The sequence below is a fragment of the Suncus etruscus genome, chromosome 3, assembly GCF_024139225.1.
Source record: "Suncus etruscus isolate mSunEtr1 chromosome 3, mSunEtr1.pri.cur, whole genome shotgun sequence".
Lineage (NCBI taxonomy): Eukaryota > Metazoa > Chordata > Mammalia > Eulipotyphla > Soricidae > Suncus > Suncus etruscus.
This window is the reverse complement of record NC_064850.1, coordinates 116,096,428-116,117,348: the sequence shown is the minus strand read 5'-3', so window position 1 is coordinate 116,117,348 and position 20,921 is coordinate 116,096,428. Positions and strand designations below refer to the sequence as shown.

The 20,921-nt window shown below is 46.4% G+C and overlaps 1 protein-coding gene across 2 annotated transcripts in view; it reads right to left on the bottom strand.

Annotated features, from left to right (window-relative positions):
• ZNF827 (zinc finger protein 827) overlaps positions 1–20,921 on the bottom strand; it is a 174,523-nt gene that overhangs the window by 55,952 nt on the left and 97,650 nt on the right. For both annotated transcript variants that reach the window (XM_049769979.1, XM_049769980.1), the window contains exons 6-8: positions 20,138–20,377; positions 16,979–17,036; positions 140–243 (exon numbers count right to left, since the gene is read on the bottom strand). In XM_049769979.1, coding sequence (XP_049625936.1) covers positions 140–243; positions 16,979–17,036; positions 20,138–20,377 — 402 coding nt within the window. The remainder of the gene's footprint in view (positions 1–139; positions 244–16,978; positions 17,037–20,137; positions 20,378–20,921) is intronic.

Below are 20,921 nucleotides of genomic sequence, written 5' to 3'. Positions count from 1 at the left end.
TCCCCAAACATCACCTCCCAAGAAATAAGGATCACACATAAACTGAAAAGATCTGCAGGTTTACCCAGCTCAAAAAAAAAAAAAATTTTTTTTTTTTTTAAAGCTATGCACAGCAGAAGCAGAGTTAAGTGTTTCATACCTGGAGCTGATACTCTTCCTGGGAGAAGAGGTTCACTGGGCAGCAGATCTTTTGAATTGGAGGTGAACGGTGATTGTCTAAACGTATCTTCTGAAAAGAAAGGGCTGGGGAGGAGGAAGGAAAGAGAGTTAGTACATTCAAGGTATTTAAGATGCTCAGAGCATCTGGTCCCCAACACACACACACACACACACACACACACACACACACACACACACACACACTGGAAAACTCTGCTTTCCAATCAGAAGACTGTGCTTAAAATAAAGAAAGAGGAAATAAATTGCAGCAGACAGGTGCCATCTGTACATACTATCATTTTTAAAACTCTGCACCTGGCTGTAGGATGACTCAGCAAGGAAGTGCGTTTTGGACTTGTGCCAAAAATAAGTCCCAAAGTAAGTGCCCGGTGAAGAACAACCACTGAGGCTGACCCACAAGGCTGGTCTAGTCTCCTCTCTGAGTTGAGAAAGTGGCCCAAGGTCACCCACATTGTCACCAGAACTGTGCACTGGAGCCTAGGGATTCTGCCCTCTAGAAAGCAAGAACTTTCCACGTGGAGACTGCACTTCTGCACCTCCAAACTGTTCTGGGCTCTGTAGTGGCTATGACTGGTGAGAGGTGGCTGGCAAAGATCTCTATGGATGCTATGGCATCCTCTGATTGACTGAACCTGCTGCTAACAGAACAGTTTCACTCACCACACTGGGTATCCCTCAAGAGTCTGATCTGGGGTTACCCCCCCACCAGTAGGCCTCAAAGCTACAATCACTGTTATTTACAATTAAAAAAGAAATATTAAGATCAAAATCAAAGGCATGTCTATGTTATATAAATATAACAACACATTAACACTTGACAATATACTTTTATAGGGCTGGTGTGGGTTAAAGCTACTTTATGTAGCCTCTTTCTTTGGGGAGGTGGGGGTGGGGGCATGCCCGGTCACACTCAGAGGTTACTTCTGGCTATGTGCTCAGAAATCACTCTTGGCTTGGGGGACATATGGGATGCCGGGGAATCGAACCAAGGTCTGTCCTAGATTAGCACGTGCAAGGAAATCGCCCTACTGCTTGTGCCACCGCTCCAGCCCCAATTTATGTAGCCTCTTTTTTTTTCTCTTAACCAGAAACTCCACTTAACCAGGCTTAATAGACAAGCTTTCTATAGCCAGAGGGTGGGGGGGCCATACAGAAGTAGATGTTTCATGCTAAACATCTGATACCCTACGAGTGACAGGAATCCCCAGGTACTGCAGTGCTGGAACAAGAACTCAACTCTGCACCTAAGGCCATATGACCTTGACCAGAAGAACTTCTATGAGCCCTAGTTTCTGCTCCATGGAAGAGTATCCACACCACAGGGTAAGGGCTGCTGGTCTGGATGGAACCTGGTCCGTACAATCCCTGGCAAACAGAAGGCGCTCAATATATGTGTTTTTGTTTGTTTTAAATTTGTAGTTGTCTAGCAGTCTAGTCCAAAGGGAAGCAGACATTAACGAACATTTATTTCTTCCCAACGTGAACCAAAATGTTGTGAATTATATATAATGTATCAGGAAAAAGTTTGCTGTGATTCTGAAGGGTTTGTTTGATCCTGGGTAATGAGGACAGTTTCCAATTGCACCATTAAAGACTCACAAGAAAGCAAACAAACAAACAAACAAACAAAAAAACAGGTTGAGAATCAAAAACCCTTTTGCTGTCATTTGTGTGGCCTCATACGTGCGAGATAAGCTCTGTCCCATGGAGGACAGTCCAGCCTGAACTGAAGGAGGATGAAGGGAGGCTCTTCCATCCTGGAGGAGGTGAAGCCCCGAGATCCCAAGTTCCCTTCTCACATCATTGGCACGATTCTTACACACAGTGTGTCTCGCTTCTCACAAGATGTATCCTGCATCCTAGAGACCCCGACTATGGTCAATAGCCAGCCTGCTCTCCCTGCACTGGCCTTTCCTTTCTTTTTTGGGGTGGGGGAGTATATTTGGAGTGGGGGTAATGCTTAGGAAGACTCCTGGTTCTGTGCTTGGGGAGCAGTTCCCAGTGGTGCTTGCAGGACCCTGCAGGGCCAGAACTCAGCCCTCTGTGCTATCTCTCTGGCCTGAGTGTTGTTTACCTGACAAGATCCCCCAGGACAATACAGTAGCTATTTACACAGCTTAGAGGCTGGCACAACAGTGGAGAGAAGTCCAAAGCCCACTGCAGGACTACAGGAAGGCAGAGAAGCTATAGCCTGCACCACTATGTGGGATGGATCTGTTTTGGGTATTCTTGGGGTCTGCTATCAGGATCTGTCTCTGCTACCAAGTGGCAGAGTGGGGTCACGGTAAGCAGCTTCCATGGGGAACATGACCAGATGGTGCGGGTTCAGGCCAGTCAATGGACCTGCTTATCACTTGACTCTAACTACAGAAATGACCCTGAAATCAGAGACTTCTGAGGAGCCACAGGAACTGACAAGTGAAATATAGGGACAGTCATTTGGTGACCCCCAAGTGGAGCCCCAAAAGGGCAGCTGGAAATTGCCTTTTTCCCACAGAGATAGTGTCCCTGTCACTGTCCTTCTGATTTTGGAGGGACCCCTGTGGGGCTATCTTCCACCATGCCCAATGGGTATGGCTGCAAATCTCAGGAAGCTCCAAGGCCCCCTAGGGGCACAAGAGGACAGTGAAGGGACAGGCTGTAGGTTGGAGTTGTGCAGAAGCCATCCCGTGTTCTGAGGTACCATACCATGCCCCTGGCACAGTGCCACCCAGAGGCTGGTGACGATGGAGGCTTTGTGGAAAGGGGTCTTCAGGAAATCCTGCCTGGAGGCTGGCAGAAGCAAGGGCAGGTACCCAGGTTAGCCCATATGGGGAACAGGGGTATTGGCCCACACTGTGACTGGCAAACTTAAAACAGAAGCGGCAAGGCCATGGGGGGGAGGCCATCTCACAGCCACAGCAAGATTTCAAGGTGGGCCTGGCAGGGGTCACATGCTCCCCATAGGAAGAGTCTCAAGTCTGGCTCAGGTCCCCCCACTCTCCAAGAACTGAGTGTTCCTCTTTGGCGCGACTGAGTAGGCTCTGCTGGGGGTCTTGAGAGATGGAAAATAGGTTCTGTTTTAACAAACAACAAATACATCATCAACCCCAACAGATCTCACCAAATCCCACCAGGCAGAAGAAACCCTGTTCTAGTTTGGGCAGCTGGAGTAGGGTTCACTGCAGTTTCTGTACCACCCCACACAAGGAGCAAAGTTTAGACATCACCAAACCACTTAGAACAGAGACAGAGAGAGACAGAGAGCCAGGGGGTGGGATGGGGTGGAGAACAAACTTGCAAGTTTGAGAGCCCGAGTTCGATCCCCATCTCCATGCCCCCATCAGTTTAGCCATGAATGTCTCCCAGCCCTGAGACAGCAGGACTGTCTTTATGTACCATAAAGTATATAACAAAGGACCCCAGAGACAGTGTAATAGGCTGAGCACAGGCTTTGAAGGAGGTTCTAATCCTGGCACTGTGTGGTCCTGAGCACAGCGAGAAACAGACTCTGAGCACCACCGGATATGATCAGAAGGAAACAACAAAATCAAGAGTAGTAATAGAGGGGCCGGCGAGGTGGCGCTAGAGGTAAGGTGCCTGCCTTGCAAGCGCTAGCCAAGGAAGGACCACGGTTCCATCCCCCAGCATCCCATATGGTCCCCCCAAGCCAGGAGCAATTTCTGAGTGCTTAGCCAGGAGTAATCCCTGAGCATCAAACGGGTGTGGCCTGAAAAAAAAAAAGTAGTAGTAATAGAAGCAATAATCTGGTAATGGGGCTGGGTGGTTACATAAGATACTGCATTCTTCAGATTTGCTCAATGAAAACTGGTAACACACACATTCACCCTTTACTAAAGGTCTGCCTTCTCCCTCCCTCCCTCCCTCCCTCCTTCCCTCCCTCCCTCCCTCCCTCCCTCCCTCCTTCCCTCCCTCCCTCCCTCCCTCCCTCCCTCTCTCTCTCCCTCCCTCCCTCCCTCCCTCTCCCTCTCCCTCTCCCTCTCCCTCTCCCTCTCTCTCTCTCTCTCTCTCTCTCTCTCTCTCTCTCTCTCTCTCTCTCTCTCTCTCTCTCTCTCTCTGTGTCTGTTTTGGTTTTTGGGCTGACGGTATTCAGGTTACTCCTGGCCCTGTGCTCAAAAATCACTCCTGGCAGGGGAACATATTCTCATATAAATCTTATTCATTTAAATATATTCTCATATTGAATCTGGATTGGCCATGAGCAAGGCAAATGCCCTCCCCACTGTGCTATCACTCCAAGCCCCAGGTCTACCCTCTTCTAAAGGGCTTTGTGAGCATTAACAATTAACAATTAACATTGACCTAGTGGTCACAAGGACCTTCTAACTTCCTTTTTAAGGTGGTGATTGTCCTGATTATCTGAATCGGAAGAGACTCAGGGAGTCAGCAGCTGTGTGTGCCCCTAAGTGGGCCCAGCCCAGTGTTGTCATTATGGCCAATACACTCATCTGGAAGGCTGCGATGTCTGCCTATGTGTGATTTCTGCAGATCGCAGCCAGCAGAGGCCACACTGAGAACGGTCAGAGAAGGAAGAGACACAGGGAGGAAGAGCTGTGAAGGTTGTATATCTTGACTTCTCTGGAGAAGAAACGCTGCGATTCTGTAAAACTGCTGTGACCCGGGGCCCCAGTCAACCAGCTGCAGTATCCTGTGCCCATCATGGTGGCAGGTGCAAAGCTCCATCTCGGCACATTTCTCCAGCCACCTGTGTGGATGCACCAGAAGCAGAGGAGAAAGCAACAAAGCAAGCTGGGAGTATGGGGTTGGTGTCACGTGGCTGTTTAACAGGCTTAGAGCCCCAATATCATTGGTTGCCACAAACTCAGTCCTAATGCTGAGTGCAGAAGAAGACATGGAATTGTTGGCTAGGCACTTAGTGAGGCCATTTTCAGCTGGTGACCTGGATGCATTCTGCTCCTTTGTTTCTCCTGCTCTACAGGGAAACCTGCTGGTCCTTGGCGGACACCCAACTCTGGTGAAAGTTTCTGCAGTGACCACACCAGTGCCAAGAGAAGGAGTAAAGTGGGGACTCCGAGGAAACACAATAGACCCTCCATGAAGAGGTGAGTCAAGGTGTGGGTCCAGAGCCACTGTACAGAGGGTAGGGAACTTGTCTTGCATGACTTGTGTTTGATCCCTGATACCCCATATGAGCCCCAAAGGGTGATCTCTGTGCAAAGCCATGATTGAGCCCGGAGCACTGACCGGTGTGCCTCAAAAACAAGAGAAGAAAGGAAGGAAGGAAGGAAGGAAGGAAGGAAGGAAGGAAGGAAGGAAGGAAGGAAGGAAGGAAGGAAGGAAGGAAGGAAGGGAGGGAGGGAGGGAGGGAGGGAGGGAGAGGGAGGAAAGGAGAAAGGGGGAGGGAAGGAAGGAGGTAGGGAGGGAGGGAGGGAAGAAGGAAGGGAAGGAGGAAGGAAGGAGAGAAGGAAAGAAGGTAATGATGATGATTCTTCTTTAGCAGTCACTATCAAAAAGAATTTCTTTGTCAACAACCATAGGCAGCCAGGAAAACTCAGCTAATGCCCATCAATCTCCAATTAATATCCAATCAATATTCAGAAGATGCCCATCCATATCCAATCACCTTTCAGAACACGTCCATCCCTATCCAAGTACCTACCAGAACATGCCCATCCTTATCCAATCACCTGTCAGAATATGCACATCCCTATCCAATCACCTTTCAAAAGCAGCATCAGGAAGCTGCTGGTTGAATGAAGACGAGTTCTGTTTTGCTCTTGCCTTTGCCTCATTCTCTCATTCTTATTCTCTACCCTTTCTTTGCCTCTTGAAGAGAGACTAGCCCTTGGTCCCCTTGAGTTTTTTTTCTGCACAGAGATGACAGACATGTATCTGCACCTTTCTCCTGTGGCCATCTAAGGGTTAAAGCAGGAGGGATCACCACCGTGCCCCAGAACAGATGGTTCCAGGCATTAGAGGGCACAGGCTGTAAGGTCACCAGCAGGGGCTGCACCAAGAAAAGGTTGATGATAAATAATGAAACAGTCCATGAACCAGGATGACTGCGCATCCTAAGCTACTGTGCTAAGCACCAACTGCGGCACAAAAACATTCTGCCTCGAATATCTGCAAGCTAAGAGGGGGTCTGTTGGCTTTGTGCAGGATAGACACCCAGGTCCAATGTCCACCCATGCATCAACAAAGCCCAAATGTTCCAGGAATTCCCCTGTCCATCGGGAATTGTGAAACAAAAATAAAAACAAATAGGAGGAGGAATAAACTATGCATTTTGGTACATAAGAGACAGCTCCTAAGTAAACCTTGTGTCTAGTAGAGAACATTCATCTTAAAGAAATCATTGTTCCTTTTAAGGCCCATAGTACCAAGGACTGAATGTGGGAAAGACAAACTAAAAAAAAAAAAATTAAACAAATTTTGGGTAAAAGGCTTTGCTCTAGAGCGAGGTTTTACTCTAAAGCTTTAAGGGGTTCTATCTTTCTTTTAAAGAGCAATGAAAATTCAACAAAATGGAGTTTCAGTTAAATCAGACTGACATGGTCATTCTAACGCTAACTTCAACCCCTAACTTGTTCTTTCCTGAGGCAAAAGTTTTCAAGTACAAGTACTTGATCCTCCACTCAGCAGTAAATCGTGCCACATTAATGGGGCTTCCAGACTTTTCAAGAGCTATAACTTTTGGTAAGAGATAACAAACTTTTTTGTCAAAGATAATAAAATAAAATTGGGGGTTTTCTTTTTATTTTATTTTACTTGAATAAATTTGAAGGATAAAACATCAGCCTTATATAGATCTGCAAAGTTCCACATCTGGAAAAGAAACAGCAGCCCCATTCTGGGTGGGTGTGTCTGGAAGAGCCCCCATGGGTGGGCTCCTCTATAAAAAGAGCCCATGGGTGGACATGTCTATAAGAGAACATGGGTGACAGTGTCTATAAGACACCCATGTTTTCCTTCCTTTAACCTATGCTTTCCTCTCAAGGATATGGCTGCTTCCTCAATGACTTCAGCTCCTGAGACACCAGCCCAGCTTTTTTTTATCTTATCCCCCATGTTCCCAAGGACTTCCCCAACTTCTGTTGAGTCTCAGCCACCAATTCAGGCTGTGAAAATACTCAGTTGTGTGCTGTTCTATTGCATTGTTTTAAGAGCTGTACTTGCATCTACTGATCTAAAAATCACTATCTTGTACTAAAACAAACAAAACAAAACAGAACAAACCTCTGACCTTTTAGACCTTGAGACATCCCCTGGAGTGCACATGGCATGAACAATCTGAGGTGAGCAGAAAACATCAGCTGAGAATCCAACCACCCAAGCCCACAAAAGCCTCAAGAAAGTGACACGAGACCAGAGCAAGTCCAAGAATCAATCTTGCTCCAGTTCAAAGAGTTTCTGAAAATGTGGAATAGGATGTGACAGAACTGAAATGGATCTAGGTTCCTTCCATCAGGAATCAGGACTGAATCTTTATAACTGCATATGGAGATATCAAGGAAATGAGAATAAACAGGAAAAGTTTTCTTTAAACAAAACCTAGGCCTGTGAACAATAATTGATTACATACTAGATGAAGAACAATATGTCCCTAAAAAAAAAACCAAAGCTTTCAAACATCTCACTATGAAAGATGGGATTATTTGAAGACAAGAAACAGAGGAAATACCTGGATTGGTTAGACCCATCTTCTCAACATTTCTTCCCATACTGTTAAATCAGATGATATTTTCTAAGAAGCAGGAAGAGTTTGTATGAAAATGTGGGAACAACCCAACAGCAGAAGCATCACTTCTACCTTTTACTTTAAGGAAAAACGTCATTATTTTGGGAGCGGTAGGTGTTGGCCCCCATCTGTTGGTGATCTACACTCAGGGATCACACTGTAGGGTGCTGGGGATTGAACCTGGGTTGGCCACATGTAAGGCAAGAGTCCCATCCACTGTACTATCTCTCTGGCCTCTCCTATTTGGGGAGGGGACTACACCCATGAATTACTCCTGTCTGTACACTCCAGAATCATTCCTGGCAGTGCTCAGGGGACTACAGGGATGCTGGGTTCAAACCCAGATCAATTGCATGCCAAGGCAAGCACTTTCTTTCCAGTTTTTTTAAAAGACCGAATCACAGTTTTGGCTCTGCAAACTCCTCCCAGAGAAGCTGTTCTCTTAATTTTAAGGTGGTATTCATCTGTTCTCCTTGAGTCATTTATTTGCTAGTCATTTATATTAGAATAGCAGATGCTTAATATTTCCCTTTTCCACCCTTCCATATGTGTTTTCGAATACACTTATCAATAATTGCATTGGAAAGACTATTAATGTTTAGTTTTACTGAATTGGGTAAAAAAAATATTGAGCAATTAAAAAAAAACTTGGCAAAATCCTTGAGTTCTAGAAAAGCCATTGCTCTATTCACACCTAACATCCAGGCTTGGATCTCAAGGCCATTCTATTTTTTCCCCTAATTTTCTTTTTTTTTTTGAGTTTGGGGGGGGGGTCCATACTCAGCAGTGCTCAGGGTTACTTCTGGCTCTGCACCCAGAAATTGCTCCTGCCAGGCACGGGTGACCATATGGGATGCCGGGATTCGAACCACCGTCCATCCTTGATCAGCTGCTTGCAAGGCAAACGCCCTACCACTATGCTATTTCTCAGGCCCTATTTTTCCCTTAATTTAAAAAAAAAATAAGTCCAGCAGCAGGGCAGGCAGTGTGAGGGTAGAGAATGGGCAGTGGTCTTCCTAGCTCTGACCAAAACACAGCCCTGACAGCTCTTCTCCACTACCAACTGTGGACCCAGTTTCAAATCCCACCAGCCACATCATACCAGCATATATCTGCAGAGGAAGAAGGTTTATAGAAGAAAAAAAAAAAGCTGAATTCTACATGACACAGTAGTAGGCTGCAGCTGGGCATTTCTCTTTAAGTTACGGTTTGAGAGCTTCTGAATTGGCCTTATGGGCAGAGAATCATGGCCCTAAGGCCCTATCTTCACTCCACTCCCTGTACAGGGTCCACATTTCCTTCCATGCTTCAACTATATGGAAGTTGGTTTTCCTGCTCTTTCCTCACTGGTATGGCTGCTGCCAACCAACTAGACCCTTCTCAGGAATAAAAAGGGCCACTGCCTTTGTGTGCTGGAAACTATCCTTGTTTGTTGGATCCAGAGCTGCCTATTTGGGTGGGAACATCACATGCTTAGGATGGGGTTTCAGACATGGGAGGCCAGGCAAGGAAGTGTGGCAAAATACCATTCAACCTGGTGACAGGGATACAGTCACCTAGAAGTATCTCTCTGCTTTGCTTTGAAATTGTTCAAAGAAAAAAAATCAACAGCATTAGTCCTGCAAAATGTCCAATCAGGCAAACCACCAAACTAAATATGGCAGAAAAATAAAATAAAACAATGGGGGCCAGAGTGATAGTACAGCATGGAAGATGCTTGCCTCACACATAGCTGACCAGGGTTCGAGCCTTAGCATCCCACACGGTCCCCTTGAGCACTGCCAGGAGTGATACCTGAGTACAGAGCAAGAACAACCCCAAAGAATTGTTAGGTATGGCCCCGTAACCACACCCAAAAATTAAAAATAAATAAATAAAAAAATATCGGAATGCTTTCCTATAGACAAAATGCTACCACTAAAAATCAATAAATGAATCAGATTTAATCAAAAAACCATATTTTGGGGAACCAGGTGGTGCTGGGATCAAATCTGGGTTGCCCACATGAAAAATGTGCACTGCACTCCAGCCCTCTGAGCTACCTTTTTAGCTCCTCTAAAGCATCATTCTTAGTTTCCCAATGGTTAACAAATCATTTTTAAAATGATAAGTACAGAGATCTCTGAAATTATTTGTTTTCATCTCTCTCTTACAACACTAGACTAAATTTCCTTGAAAGTTTCTCTGTCTATGTCTCTCTCTCTCTCTCACACTCACTCACTCACTCACACACACACACAACACTAGACTAAATTTCCTTGAAAGTCTCTTAGAGCTCAGGCAGAAAAAGTCTATGAATTGTTTCGGAATCAATGTCTCCCAGCACCACTTGAATGAGCAACTTGGGATGGGCCAAGCCAACCCTAGGTATCAGATGACAGGAGACAACTAAATAAATCATGACACAGGCACTGCTGTCGCCGATGCAAACACTCCAGGAATAACACCCAGTTACCCTTGTGGACACAAAAGAAGCTGAGTTTATTACTCTTAGGTTATTGCTCATTGAAAACAGGGCACACAACTGCTTTCTAGCAAAGTGCAAGTTTGAAAGAAGTCTCCATACTTAAATAGAGAAAATAAATCAGTCAGGACTTAGACCAGCCACTCAGCAACAGTGACTCTGTGTCAGCTTTTAAGATTTCTAGATGGAAAAGATAATTTTTCAAATTCAAAAAAGATTTCACGCTACAGTTGAGGACCATTTTTATTTTATTTTATTTCCTTTTATTTTGGGGACACACCTGTAGGTGGTCAGAGGTTACTCCTAACTCTACGCTCAGAAATTACTCTTGGCAGGCTTGGGGGATCATATTGGATGCTGGGAATTGAACATGGGTTGGTTGCATGCAAGGCAAAAGCCTTACCCACTGTGCTATTGCTCTGACCGTCCAGATATAGTTTTTAAAGTGAATATTAGCTTATATGAAGGGCTGATATTAAACCTTTCTTATTTTATATTTTGGTTTGGAGGCCATACCTGGCAATACTCAGGGGTTTCCTGACTCCACACTCAGGAATCATTCCTGGCAGGCTCAGGGGACTCTATGGAACTCCGGGGATCAACCCCAGGTCGATCATGTACAAGGCAAATATCCTACTCACTGTGCTATAGCTTGGTCCCAATTTTAAGCCTTTATTTAACATAAGTGAGATGGCGATGCTGAATTTAATCCTTCTGTTGTGGAAGGAAAGGCAGTTCCAAACTCCATAGAAGAGGAGAATGGAGGGGCCATAGAGATAGCATTTGCCTTGCATGCAGAAGGACGGTGGTTCAAATCCCGGCATCCCATATGGTCCCCTGAGCCTGCCAGGAGCAATTTCTGAGTGTAGAGCCAGGAGTAACCCCTGAGCACTGCCGGGTGTGACCCAAAAACCAAAAACCAACCCCCCCACCCCGCAAAAGAAGAGAATAGAGATGATTTTGTGGGGAAAGAACCCTCAGTCATAGGTTTGACCTTCTTCAGAAAGTTCAGCCCCTTCCTCTGCGGTTGTCTCGGTGACCCAGCCTACCTAGATAAGCTGCCACCAGCCTTCAAGGAAGAGTCCATGGCTGTGGGTGGCACATTCCCCCATTTCGAGCCAGGAACATTCTGGCGACAGCAGCACAATACCAGGCCTTGTCGGGGAACACCAGACCTATGGTGCCTGAGCCAAGCATTGGCCACAGAAGCGAACCCCACATCCGGCTTAATGAAATGTCAGCCAGCACTGGGCCCCGGCACTCCCTCGGGAATCCCGCTATCCACAGACACAGGCTTTCTGCTCAAGAGGTGCTGGGACCCCCGGAAACCCAGCAATGTCACCGGAGCCTCTGTCCTGGGTCACGCAGGAAACCCAAGAAAAGGTGGATGCTTCTGGCTTCCACGCAGTTTCCCTTCATAGGAGTGACCCCTGAATACAGAGTGTAATTCTAGTAACAGCCCCAGAGACTCTTGAGAGAAAGTTCCAGATAAGAATGGGACTGCTGCCAGCATCTGAGTCCCAGCAAGCCTAGGATCCCATCACCCGTCTAACCTGATCGTCTAGGTCTAGCCCTCTGCCCTTCAGCTGGGTGCTTCTTAGCTATTCCATGGAGGTAAAAGGTCATGGTAGCTGGAGAAAACCAGGCAGGCTGCCTGGGGTCAAGGAGTAGGAGAAAAGGAGTCTTCCCAGGGGCCTGGAAGGGAGCCATGAGCAACCCCCTTCACTGGGACCCAATGAGGCAGAATTGTTTCCGCACTATTGGAGGGAAGAAAAATGGCTCAGGAAGAAGAGAGAAGAGAAGTGAGAACTTGGGACCAGTGTGGCCAGGGGAGAAAGAGAATTCTGTTAAGAGTTGAGTGGAAGGGGGGGGGCTGAGCACAAAGTGGGGGCAGCATAAATCAGAAACTACTATAGCACTCAGTGGAAAGCTCTTGGACTTCTCTGCACAAAGTCCTGAGTTAGATCCCCAGCACAGAAAAGCAAAGGAGAGAAAGGAATCTACTCTTTAATAATGAGTTTTACTTTCATTGGAAAAGAAAAATAAAATGAGAGCTCGGGTGATGCTAGCTCAAAGGGCAGGAATTTATGTGGGAAGCCTGAGGTTTATCCTCAGCATCACAAGGCCCCCTGAGCACAGCCAGGATTGACCTCCTCAAGCACTTAGGAGGAGCTCTGAAGATCTGTCAGTGTGACCCCCAACACCCTCCCAATAAATGAACAAATAAATGGAAAGGATAAACTTCCGATTTAAAATTCCATGAAATGACTTTCAAAGCCATCCATGCATGAGGGTGACTTCACAAAGGTAGCACATTTAAAAGAGCACAAGGGCGGGCCGGGTAGGTGGCGCTGGAGGTAAGGTGTCTGCCTTGCAAGCGCTAGCCGAGGAAGGACCGCGGTTCGATCTCCCGGCGTCCCATATGGTTCCCCCAAGCCAGGGGCGATTTCTGAGCACATAGCCAGGAGTAACCCTTGAGCGTCAAACGGGTGTGGCCCAAAAACAAAAACAAAAACAAACAAAAAAAAAAAGAGCACAAGGGCAAATGGAAGCCCTCAAAGATTTGTGTATACATGAGACAGGTGTCCAGAAGATGGCAAACACATCTTTCAAAATCAGCCACGACCCATCGGGTCCTAATTCCCACAAAAAAGCCCTAAATTTGCACACTAAAAGGATACTGAGAAACCAATGGCAATTTCTAATTTTCACAAATCGACTTCTCAGTGAATTTAATTTTCAGTCCCAAAACTCAAGGATAAAGCAATGCAGAGAGCCACTCAGAAATCACCCCTCACACTTCCTCTGCTGCCTGTTGTTTCTTCTAATTGCTTCTGTCATATCCAGAGTTCTGTATCTTTTTACTTTTTCGAGGTAATGGAGCATTATTCTTTTCTTCCTTCCAAAACCAAAATCAAAAACCCAACAAACACCCCCCTAAAATAAAATTGGCTCAAATGAGGCATCTACCGATTTGTGCCATTTTTATTACCAAATCATACATATTTAAGGACACGAATCCAAGCCAGTGTACAGTACAGGAAAATTCTACCTTGGATGCCTGTAAGAGCTTATGCCTTTTGAGTAAACACCGTTAGGTACATTACCCAGATCATAGGAAAATGGACAGCATTTCCAATTTTGAAAATTGGATCAATTAGGCACAGGTCTGCATAGCCTATCTGCACTTTGCACTTCTGCTTTTTTTTTGGGGGTGGGTGGAAGTCTGTTTCTCTTTGCACTTCCCACTTCTGCATTTTGGGGGGAGGGGCTTGGGAAAGGACCATCTAGGAAAACATGTCCTGGCTTCTGGAATGAGGCAAGTCAGGTGTAAGAAGCCTATCTCCTAGGACGGCAATCTTATATGCCAGGTGACACTAAATCATTAATAGGGGAAGGGGCAAACAGAGTGCCAAGACAACTCTTGGCAGCCCCCGACTGAAGTGCCTGGTGTTACCCAACATCGAGCGAGTCCTGTCCACCTGCCAGGCCCATCTACGTCTCACGCTCAGATTCCCATTTCCCTATTTCTGTCGTTCCCAGCAGCTGGTGGGGTGATGGCCCTGTCAGAGCTGTAGCACTTCTGCTCATTGCATTAAACTTGGGGATCTGCTGGTGATCTCATGCCTCATCTATTTCCATCTACCAGCAATCACATTAGCTGGTTATCTGTTCCCAGCTAAAAATGGGTTTATGCTAGGAAAAAGAAAAGAGAAACATATTGACTTTCACAGTCTCAGAAGAACTGGGTGTTTTCATTCCTTCAAAGACTGGCGAGCAGTTCCAGCCCCTCATGTGTCACAGAGAACAGCACGAAACTGGGTGCAGCCCACATATCACCACCAAAAAAAAAGGGCCCAGCCCTACTGATACTTCCATAGTATTTTCCAGAATCACTAGTTAAATAGGCACAAAAGAATGAAGGTTCCAAAAGAGATGGAAAATCCCACCCAAGGATGGAGGCCACGAGGGCAGGTCAGAGCTGTCTCTCAACCTGACCATGCAGCCCATCATCCCAATGATAAGTGGATTGATTTTCCTGCCAGGCTGACACTCTTAGGCTACAGACTATTTTCTCCTCTATTTTCAGGAAGATCCTCCTCATTGGACTGTTTAAGTCTAAGTTCTTAGGATTAAAAAAAAAAAAAAAACCCAAACTTGGGATGGAGCAATAGTACAGCAGGCAGGAGAAATGTGTTACACACAACTGACCAAGGTTTGATACCTGGCATCCCATAGGGTCTCCTGAACCTGCCAGGAGTGATTCCTGAGGACTGCCAGCTGTGACCCCAAAATTAAAAAAATGACAACAAAACCAAGAACCTAAATCAGGTCTTCTCAAAAAGATTCTAAAAATGATGTCAGAATAATCAGGGAAGCAATGATAAAGGACAAATGAAAAAACAAAGGTCAAGAATCGATTGTGTACCCACTGGGTGATGGCGGCCACACTCACCACTAGTACACATGGTGGACATTTGCTGTGGAGAAAATTTTTTTTAAAGGGGCAGCCAGTGATCCAGAACTTGGCAGTTATTACTTTCAACCTTTTGCTTCACCTCAACCTCTCTTTAGGCATTGCTAACAAGGAGAGCAGCCAGACATCGTTTCCTCTCTTGGGCACTGCCCATCGGGCAAGAGAGGTTAGGAACAGTGTGGCTGATAGGCAGTGGGATGAAGGAGAACATGTGTGTGTGTGTCTGTGGGGGGAATGGGGTGCCCTTGATAGCCCTCATGGCTGGACAGCATCTGTACATGTACCGCCTTCTCAGGGACCCAGGCATGGAACCAGTGGCCCACAGCTCTCTATGAACCCTTTCTGGAGTGCCAAAATATTGGACTTTCACCTAGATCTTTGCCTTTGGAATGAGTGTCAAGATAAAGAAACTGGATGCATCTGGGAGAAAATGAACCTGTCTAGGAGAAGCAGGGGGGTGGGGTGAGGGAGCAGGTACGGGATGGGGTGAACAGAGAGCAAGTTGGCATCTCTTACCAGGACTGTGTCTCCTCGCCCGCCATGGCCCTTGTATGACATGCAAATCTGGGCAGCAGAGATCCCAGTGCCAGGAACTTGGGTTCTGCTCTTTGGCCAGTGCTGCCAAGCCACCCCCCCTAAAGAGACACAATCCACACACCCACTCCCACCATTTCTGGTGCCCAGCCCTTAAACAAGAGCCACTGAAAAGGAGAGTCAGTGAGAAGTTTTTCCTTCTGAGAAATCAACTGTATGTTGGAGTCAAACCCAAGTGAACAACCAAACACCCATCCTAGGGAGAACATGATAACGTGCAGACTCAGAAACCTAGACACACACAGGAATCTTTTTGGAAGAATCACCACTCTGATGTGGAAAGAGGATGCCCGGATGACCTGTGTGTAGAATTTGGAAAACAGGGGGTCCAGGGAGGTGGCACAAAGGCATGTAAACTTTGCATGCAGGAGTTCAAAGCTGAGCACCCTAAGGTTTTTGAGCAGTGTTCTGGGAAAGCTCCCCAACTAAAGCAACAATATATAAGCTGGAATCTGAAGGGGAGAGAGAGGGAGTGGCACTACTCCCAGCCCAGCCAGCAGCGAACTCTGGCTTGAGAGGATTTCCAGGCTCCAGACAAACAAAAGAGTAGGTGAGAAGTGAGAAAGACCCAGTGGAGGAGCATGTCAGCTACTCGGACACTGGAAAGCCAAGCCAAGCCAAGCCATGCCAAGGAGGACCGGGCAGAATAGCACACAGGCTTACCGGGCCCTTCGGACCTCAGACCCCACAGTCACGGAGACCTTAAAAAGTGGCTTTTCCTGTGCTTTGGGCCACATCCCAATGAGCTCGTTTAAGCAAAAGTGAACTTAAGGATTGCTTCTTGTGTTTATGGGGAACGGGGTCACACCCAACAGTGAAAGGGCTTACTCCTGACTCTGTGCTTAGGGATGGCTCCTGGTACTGCTCAGGAATCAGTGAGGTCCCAGGAGAGATCTGGGGTTGGGCACTTGCACAGCAGGCGCTTTAACCTCTGCACTATCTCTTAGCCCATGGCTTGTTTCATTTTGCCAAATGATTCAACTTTCTGTTTTATTTTATTTTTCCTTTTCTTCAGCTCCAGTCAAGGCAAAGGAGGTGATGAGACCATTTCACTTATTTGGGTGAATTCTAAATCCCCGTACTTCTGCCTAGAGAACCCTGAAAAGCACAAAGTAACCTGGTGGCATCAAAGCTTACTTATGGCATCTTAAAGAGCCAGTGAGAGTCCTATAAGAGATGCTCTTGGGGACCCCATCAACACCACCCCCACCTCCGGTCCATGAGAGTTTCTCTCCCTGAGGATACAAGGAGAGTTGGCAGCTAATAAGGTAAGGTGAGGGATGCCCACCCCACCCTCCTGGGACCTCTTCTTTTTTTCTGGGGGTGGGGGTGGTGGTGGTCCTCTCCTGCTCCTCGAGTTAGTGAGTTACAAGAGAATGCAAATTACTGGCCCAATTGTACTTTGGTTGTTGAGAACAATCCAGGAAGCAAAGTACAATTGGCAAAGAGTGGAAAAGATAGGGATACAGTGGTCTAAAGACCAGCCTGATGGTCCACCCAGCTCATGTTCTGGGGAAACACACTATTCCCCCGCTCCCCAACCTTAAATGACGTGGCCTACCTGGTAGTGGTCCGGATGGTGTTTTCTTTCGTGTGATTGTGTTCTTTGCTCACTTTTTCTAGAAACAGAAACAAACATGTCAGGAGTTTCGGTCTGGAAGGCGAAGAGAAATGCAAGGAGTACCCTGGGTGGCTCCTCCACTAACTCTGAGAGGTCTGGTTGGGCTTGATTTCTTTAAACCTTCCCCTCACCTCTCACATAGGGAAAGACCATGCATAGACAGTATCTTGATGGCCTTCACAATGCTGTTTGATGAGCAGTCAATCAAAGGGAAACTGCTCCTCACACATTTTGAGCATTAGATGCTAGCCCAGCAGGCCTGAGAGTGGCACATGTCCGTCATGGGGCCCTGTGATAGCTGACGGCTCCTTTCCCTTTCCACCACCCCTGAAAATTCCTGCTTTCTTCTGATTCAGCATGAAAACTGCAGTGGCTGCAACCGTTCCGCGGCTGACTTTGATGGCAACCTTTAAGTGTTCTATGTGGGGAGGCCCCTTTGTGTGAAGGGAATATGAAAATAGCCGCAGACCTCTCCGGATGCCACATGTCACAGGCACAAAAAAGTGACATTACACCAAGAGAGGTAGAACCTCCCTTACTCTGACTTGAGGTCCACATCTCCCAGCTGCCTGGTAGGATTCATTAGTCCCCAAATACAACCACTGACCAGAGCTTTCCGGGCCCAGTTCAAATGCAAGGTTTTGACCTGGCTGTCTACTCTTAAGGCTCCCTTTTTTTTTGGGGGGGGGGGTGGTTTGGGGGGGCTCCTACGGTGATGCTCATGGGTTACTCATGGCTCTGTGCTCAGGAATCACTCCTGGCGGTGCTTGAGGGACCATATAGGATGCTGGGGAGGGAACCCAGGTGGGCGTGTGCAAGGCAAATGCCCTACCCATTGTGTTATCACTCTTGTCCCTCTTAATGGCTCCTTTTATATAACCAGAGAAAGTCAAAGATCTCAGGCATAGAAATACACTTTATACTTTATGGACTGAGGGGATGGCATTGAAGGAGCTAAGGTGTAAAATTTAAATAAACATTTGCAACAGCTCTCTCTGTCAAAAAACAACTGTCCTGCTTGGACATTTTTTTTCTTTTTGCCTAGAGGTTTGAGACATAAGCTTGTCCCAATGCTGCAGAGGATATATCTGCAGAGGGTGTAGCCACTAGCTGACAGGAAATGGGGTGAACAGACTTGCCTGGGGTCACCCTGGCAGTCTCCACCAAAGCCCAGGTGAGAACCCAAGACTGAGAGAGTCATTCCTAACCTGGAAAACTTGCTTTCTGGGGAAAACATGCTGGCCTCACTTCTGTAAATTCTCACAGCTAAGTCACTCTCTGACATACCATTTTTAGATATGCCTTCAGCCTGTTTAAAAAAAACACCAAAAGCATCTTTCACACGCTTTGGAGCTTTCTGGAGCTTGCAAAGACCAGTGTGTTCACTGACATGTGCCAAATTAGCCATTCCACTCTTAAAGGACTTTGCACAAATGCAGCCCTTGTTCCAGAGCCCAGAAGTTATCACTGTCAGAGTGAACTATGAGTTTTGAAGCCACGAGCATGGAGCATGTTGCTGGGCCAATGGGAAGACCAGTGACAGAGATTTCTTTCACGGTATTCTCAGCAGAAGGGGACACAATAGAATCCTTAAATAATTAAAACATCAAATATGAGTAATAAACTTAACTGATATGGGAATTCTGATCTGGAAGGCAATGCTGGGCAATAGGCATTTCTGTGTATGTTGGAATCTTCCATGCGTAACTATTATTGTCCATCCCGATCAGCCACACTGTGACTGCAGTCAGTTGGCTAGAGGCTGACAGTAGGCAGTGTGAATGAGTTAACATCTTGAAGGCTAGATCCTCACTAACTCTATCACTGGGTCTCAACTGCACTGAAATCTTACTGCACTTTCAGATTCCAAGGATTTGAAAAGGAAAAGATATGGGAGAATATTCTACCAGGTCAGTATAGCTAGAAATAATCCTCATAATTCCACTGTTTGCTTTTCCCTTTCCTTAAAAAAAAGAAAAAAAAAAGGTTCTGGGGGTAGTTGGAGCAATAGTATAGCTGAGTAAGGTGTTTGGCCTTGCACATGGCTAATCAGGGTTCAATCCTCAACACCCCATATGATTTCTTGAGCATTGCCAAAAATACTTTCTGAGCAGAGTCAGGAATAAGTCCTCGGGCTGGAGAGATAGCATGGAGATAAGGCGTTTGCCTTGTGTGCAGAAGGTTGATGGTTCGAATCCTGGCATCCCATATGATCCCCTGAGCCTGCCAGGAGCGATTTCTGAGCATGGAGCCAGAAGTGACTGCCGGATATAACCCAAAAACCAAAAAAAAAAAAAAAAAAAAAAAAGAATAAGTCCTGAGCACCTTGGGTGTGACCCAAAAACCAAAATACATATCTGTGTGTGTATATATATTTAGGGGATAAGATAATACCAATGGGCAGAGTATTTACTTGCATGTGGCCAACCAAGGTTCAATCCCTGGCATCTCATATGGTTTCCTGAGTCCAACAGGAGCAATTCTTGAGCACAGAGCCAGTAGTAAACCCTAAGTACCATCAGGTATGATCTCCCCACAATAATTTTTTTCTTGTTAAGATATTATCAGATCTTAGGGCCGGAGAGATAGCACAGAGATAAGGTGTTTGCCTTTCATGCAGAAGGACAGTGGTTTGCAGAATTCCAGCATCCCATATGGTCCCCCGAGCCTGCCAGGAGTATAGAGCCAGGAGTAACCCCTGAGGGCTGCCAGGTGTGACCAAAAAAAAAAAAAAAAAAAGATATTATCAGATCTTATTGAGTCAGGCCACACTCATTTGGAACCCACCATCATTCAGTCATTGTCTTAAATGGAAGTTTCTCTTTTGTATGTCAGGGAGAACAGAAGGGAGGATGTGCCTATAGAACATGGTTAATCAGATCAACTTCCCAGACAAAATCAGGAGTGAGATGATAAGTCTGCCTGCAAGAGCATTTGCAGACTTAAAAGAGTTTTCATTTCCAATGAGTCTGAAAGAATCCTTAAGGCAAGCTGGGCAGGTGTTAATCACATCTGATCTGACCACTCCTTTGAACGATGGAGGCAGGTTTCCATCTCCCCATCCTATAGCCACATTTGTCTCCTCGCAGAGGCACATACCTGACAGCTGGAAGAGCAGTTCTGAGGCCATCTTGACCGATATGTCCTGGCTGAAGAGGCTTCTCTCTGGAGGCACTCGGCCCTCTGGCATCTTCTGTAGGGGCTCGGTTTTCTCGCGCCCGACTAAAGTGCTGTAGCCAACATTCCGGCTGGGGGAGACGGAGACGTATGAGTCCTGGATGTCAACCTCCATGGGCTCCTCTTTAATCCTCACCATCTGCGTCTCCTTGAAGCTTTCCGCTGTGAGCAGGAGGAGGAAGAGAAAGAGGAGAAAGCAAAACACCAGTTTTCTAACTTCCAAGCAAAACCCAGGGCCAGTCACAGAGACTCCTGTGAGGACAGGGCCACTAAGTTGCCTACTACCAGGTCACCTTCACCCACCAGGTTTCCCGAGAGAGGTCTAGGGACCTAGCTTAGATCGTGGAAGGACAGCAGGTTTAGTTCTAGAGCTTTCTGGCCCAGGTCTCTGGGCCCCGTACACACACCCCTTCTTCACTACCAAGCTATAGATAGTGGAAATTAATTATACTGGTTTTATAATTTAAAACAATTTCTGTGAACCAGGTAAAGGCAAACTATTCATATTCTTGTCTTCTCCCTCTATTTCCAAAACAGATCTGATTTTTTTTTTTTTTTGGTCTTTTCCCATGCAGGGTACCTAATTTAATATAGGGAAAGAAGGAAGGCTTCTGTGGAGCCATTTGCACCTTGCTGGGAGCTAGTAATCCTCCAGACCACCTAGGAAGTTAATTGCAGCTTAAGAATTAACACTTGGAAAAAGAGC